The sequence below is a fragment of the Branchiostoma floridae genome, chromosome 7 (assembly GCF_000003815.2).
Source record: "Branchiostoma floridae strain S238N-H82 chromosome 7, Bfl_VNyyK, whole genome shotgun sequence".
NCBI classification, from domain to species: Eukaryota; Metazoa; Chordata; class Leptocardii; order Amphioxiformes; family Branchiostomatidae; genus Branchiostoma; species Branchiostoma floridae.
The window spans coordinates 15,988,488-15,993,833 of NC_049985.1; the positions used below are offsets into that span (position 1 = coordinate 15,988,488).

The 5,346-nt window shown below is 42.8% G+C and overlaps 1 protein-coding gene across 4 annotated transcripts in view; it reads right to left on the minus strand.

Moving 5' to 3' along the window:
- The window catches only part of LOC118420307 (E3 ubiquitin-protein ligase MYCBP2-like), a 207,528-nt gene extending 202,534 nt beyond the window's left edge, over positions 1-4,994 (minus strand). For 3 of the 4 annotated variants that reach the window (XM_035827054.1, XM_035827053.1, XM_035827052.1), the window contains exons 1-2: positions 4,664-4,993; positions 4,377-4,440 (exon numbers count right to left, since the gene is read on the minus strand). In XM_035827054.1, the coding sequence (XP_035682947.1) occupies positions 4,377-4,440; positions 4,664-4,797 (198 nt within the window). In that variant the 5' untranslated portion in view covers positions 4,798-4,993. Of the gene's footprint in view, positions 1-4,376; positions 4,441-4,663 lie in introns of all 4 variants that reach the window. The other variant, XM_035827051.1, reaches the window with a different exon arrangement.
- Between the last annotated feature and the right edge of the window lie 352 nt (positions 4,995-5,346).

Genomic DNA, 5,346 nt, shown 5'->3' on the forward strand with positions numbered 1-5,346 from the left:
ACCGTACAATATTTTTGTATACTGTTGAGCTAAGTAAAGTTTGTTGAAGTTTATGAGGTTTTAGTTGTCTTTGAAGCTTTGACCCGAAATATTTTAAAGTCAAACTGCTGAAGAGAAGTGACTGCTACGATTATAGTAGATATGGCCCTAAAAAAACTGATAAAAGAAGCCTTCTCAATAGTCTAAAATGCAAGAGCTTCCGGGGGGGCTTCGCCCACCTGGGTCCCCCCCACAGTGGCCCTGCCCCTGGACCCCGCCAGGGACATTCGGCGGCCCCCGGACCCCTGTCCGACGCTTTGAAAAAATCCTGGCGAGAAGTCTGTACGGCCTGAGTCTTCAAGTTAACGTATTGTGTGGTCCCGCTTATGAATATTAATTAGCCTTCGCTTTCCTCTTCACTGATTGGCTGAACCATTAATTGAATTAACTCTTTCTGCCGGCTAGACGCAGGTGCAGATGTCGGCTCTGTGGGGTGAACGTCCGAAAGGTCATGGCATGGAGAACGAAAGAAAACCAATTTCCCCTAAAAAAAAAGTGCTGTAATTAAGCCTTTTACAGTACTTTATGCCAAAAATTTTACTTGGATCATTTTGCCAACTATCTTATGCCTATCTATACCAAATGTTACTCATACCAGGGTACAGGGGTGCAAAATATACCGTTATAAGACCGTCAACAACAGTCGCACGGAGCTAACAGCGCAGCGAAAATACCATCGCTAGCGTTTCAACTTCGGATTACAAGTTATAAGTACTGTTGAACTCAGTAACGTTAAAGTTTGTTTTTAGTTGCCTTTGACGGTTTGACCTGAAATGGTGTTACGCTAAACTCCTGAAGAGAAGTTAAGTGACTGCTGCGATTATCATAGATATGCCCCTAAGAACTGATACAATATAAAGCCTTCTGAATAGTCTAAAATGCGAGAGCCTTAGGCGGGCTTCGCTCCCCCTGGCGGGAACACTGCTATATACGGGATCATGAAGCCCCGCTTATGAATATTAATTAGCCTTTGGCCTCCTCTTCGCTGATTGGCTAGGTCTTTGATTCAATTAACTCTCCGGCTGACGCGCACAGGTGTGGCTCTGTGCGGGGTCACGTCAGGAGGCCAAAAGAAAACAAATTTCCCCTCAGAAAAGTGCCAAAATTAATCATTTTAAAGTTGTTTATGTCAAAAGTTTTACTTGAATCTTGTTACCAAGTATCTAATGCCTATCTATACCAAATTTCAGCTCATTCGGTTGCAATACCAAGGTACAGGAGCCAAAAGTGTCCTTTTTTGGTCAAAAATTGGTCAAAAAATCGCAAAAATAAGCATTTTGTTGTACTGTACGCCAAAAGTGCTATTGAAATTATATGGGGGCATTATCAAGGCACATCTCTGTCAAATTTCAGCTCATTTGGTTGTAATACCAGGGTACAGGGGCCAAAAGTGTCCTTTTTTGGTCAAAAATTGGTCAAAAAATCGCAAAAATAAGCATTTTGTTGTACTGTACACCAAAAGTTTTATCGAATTTATATGGGGGCATTATCAAGGCACATCTCTGTCAAATTTCAGCTCATTTGGTTGTAATACCAGGGTACAGGGGCCAAAATATACAGTTTTGGTCTAAAATTGACCAAAAAATCTCAATAAAATCATTTTAGAGGCAGATATGAAAAAATTGAGAAAAAAGCATCAAGGTATTGGCCCATTCTACCCCTGTGCCAAATTTCAGGTCATTCGGTCCAGGAACGGCGGAGATGAATCACTTTGAAGATTTGACAGGAGAAAGAAAGAAAGAAAGAAAGAAAGAAACATTACGAATACAATATATTTCACCATACTATGTATGGCTGAAATATAATTATAAGAAGTTTATTTGCAAGTTCATGCCTGAGGGCTAATTGCAAGTACATGGTATAAACATAAGGTAAGGTAAGGTATAAACAAAGGACATATAACAGTGACAATGAACAGTTATAAACAATATTCTACTCAATTACTAGTGTTCTAACAGGTTGGGTTTGACTTCTTTTTTGGGTGCAGAGGGAGACAACATTAAACACACTGTTAGAGAAGCCAAGCTTTTGCACTTTAAGGTTGACTTTAATTACATTTCATCACATTCCCTTTGATCACCAGGCACAGGCTGAGAGAATAATGTCTGCTCCAAATTAAGTACCATTGCTAACCATCATACATTTGTATTACAAATCATTATAAATTCCTCTTATTAATAACAGGCCTGATAAGAAAACTCCTGTAACGATGATGGATGCAGCAGCATTTCAAGTACAGACCTCTTCCTGTTCTCTAATTGCATTGCATTAATTAAAACAAATTTAATATTTCTACCGGGAAAGAAGTCTGCCTTGCACATTTCCGGTGACAAATGTTGTGCAGAATGTCAATTAAGAAACAAAAAAAAATTCAGTTTTGATATTGTTTCTACTGATGGGGTTCCTTTTCCCTTTCAAATTATTAAAATGATGTTGCCATGCATAATTGAGACTGACAATATGCAGTATGATGACCTAGGGCAAAGAGATAGTCTTAATGCATTAGTGCTAAAACATTGGAGTTGAGAGCTGGATTGGTCGATACGAACCCTGGGGAGTGGCTGCCACAGTAAGCAATCATTTCAATCATGTATTTTACAGCGTTTAAAAACTGCAGCAGTTTCTCTTTTTTCAAATGTTTGATTTTGTCTGATTTCAAAATCTAACATTCAAATTACCAAATCCAATTTAAATGCAGGGCCCTAGTCCAACCCCTAGGGATGCCATTGACAGGTGCATAACAAAGAGTCAACGTCACAGGTGCCTAACACAAAAGAATGCAGTCTCATGCCTAAAAGAAAACTACATGTACAATGGCGAGGGGAAATGGTCCGTACTGTCATTACTTATGTGCAAAAACGGGGAACCTTTGTTCTGAGTACATTATATAGCCTGTCAAGGTGAAAACTAATACAATATTGAACATACCTATGTGAAAGAAAAGAGAGCGGCCTAATATATATGTATATCATTGGTACAGACAAAATCAAAGTGTAGTCCGGAAAGGATGAGTAAGATGGTACAAACAGAGTGGGGCTTTATCTGCGAGTGTACGCTATGTATCATACGCTATGCATCGTTATTCTCCGGGATTCCAGAATCAGCCCTGAGGGTCGATATCCTCAGGGACATCCTGTGCGCTTTATTTTGGGCTGCATTAATCATTCATAAAGAGATTAGCTATAACCTAGCAGTTATTACGGACCATCAGTGCCGCACCGTCCGCTGACCGGTGGCGCCAGCCTCCGGTGTTTTACGCGCGGAACCAGGAAGTCAGCTAACGAAGCAAATTACCATCTTTTTGTTCCATGCGGATTGGCGGCCATCGCTCTCGCCTGGGGGTCAACCCCGAGAAATGAACTGACAGACTTTGATTAAGAGATATTCGTCACTGTCCCCGGCCTCAGGCCCATTAAATCAAACGCCGTACGACAAAATGGGTAGCGTTTGCCTGACGACACGACATGACGGCCACGCAGCGGAGGGACCCGATAAAATTTCCGACAAAACTCTCGCTGGCATTCTCGATAGAGGCTTCAGTAATGATCTCTGCGTCATCTTGTTGGAGGTGAAAAGAATGAAAAACTCAAGGCATTACCTTGATACCATTCCTATACATCAGAGAGTACTTAGTGCCCCTCCCTATTCCATCAGTATCCATCCATGCAAAGTGATACCTCTGTGATGCTTGGGAGGACAAGATCAATTTTATTAGGGCCATTACTGATAGCACCATGTTTGGTCTGATTGCACATGGCAAAGCAAATAAGTCAGGCACAAAATGGCCATGGACCAGACTTCCATTGCCATCCTCCTCATCAATGTGATGCTGCAATTTTGTCGCTCCATCAGTATCACCCACAGCCAACGCCTGGGTGCCGAGATAAAAAAATGTGTACACTGATGGAAAAAAAAAACTAATTTTCATAGAAATTTGGGAATAATTGATTGATCATCCATGGACGCAGAGTGTGAGTATGACAGATAGATACAGCGACACAGAACCATTGGGCCATGGGGCAATTTAGCTTCTCCATCGGGCCAGTTTCACCTTCACATTTGCAATTTCCAAATCATCTACACAAAATGATAGTCCTTCTTTCCTTGATGGTGAAAAAACCGGAAACATCTATATGGAACACAAGGAAAGAGCAGGACTTCTAGATGTAGAGGTAGAGGAAGACTAAACTGAGTTCCCATCCCTACCCACGACCTGACGTGCGATACGCGAGCTTCAATTCGTCCACCGGTTCTTCATTGTTCACAAAACGAAACCAGCCCGGCACGGCCCTAAAACAAATACCTGCACCAGCCGGAATACGAGGCATGACATTTACCTTTGTCTTCTCCTTAGTCTTGGGCTTTGCTTTCCTCCTTGTTTTCTTCTTGGTTGGGCTGGCTCTGGAAAAACAGAATGAGGTTAGGAGGAAAAGGGGCGTGGAGTGGAACTGGAAGGGATTGTTTTCTGATCTTCACACCATCATCACTTTCCAAAACAACAACAGAGCTTTTGTTACACAAGTTCACACCGTTCATTACAACATCTAGAGGCGTGCAGACCGTGTGAAAGGTGAAGGGAGAAGAAGTTAGAGTACGGGGAGAACACAGATGATGATTGGCTGACCTTGCGGGTACAGACTCCTGTATAGCGGGGCTGGCGAAGAGCCGATGGAAGCGGCCGCTCAGCGCGGCGCCGCTCAACAACACGTCGGGCTGCGTGCGCGAGGAGCTCGCTACGGGAACCACCGCCGCAGCCATAGCGCCGATCGCCCGGTCTCGGCCCTGGAACAACTTACTCGCGCTGTTACAGAAATCCCCGCTCAATTGGCCCGGTTCGTCGCGTTTGCACGAAACAATTCCGCCCGACTAGCGAGCGACTGACTTCCTCCTCCTTAGGGCCGCCGCCATCTTGGTGCCATGACGTCATTCGGACTTGCCTGGAGGGTCAGGGGTCATCATAGTGGGATTCTGACTCACCGGGATCCGCGATCCTAAAAAAGGGACATTAAAAGTTAATATCTTGCCTTGTCATGGTCCTTACGTGGAGTAAAAGAATTATCTTAGGCATGGCAAATCGCCAGTTATGAGCAAGGCATTGCCACCACCTAACGTTAAACGCAAAGCTTCTTTTTTCTTCATAAAATCAAGAAGGTTTCAATGATGAGTTAAAACCTACTTCATAAAATGCAAAAGTTTTTTTTTTAATCCCATTCCCTGACTAACGTGAACCTAAAATCGTGATACTAACTCTGCATTAGATGATGCACACTGAAAGAATATGAATCAATATTTCACATAGATTATCAT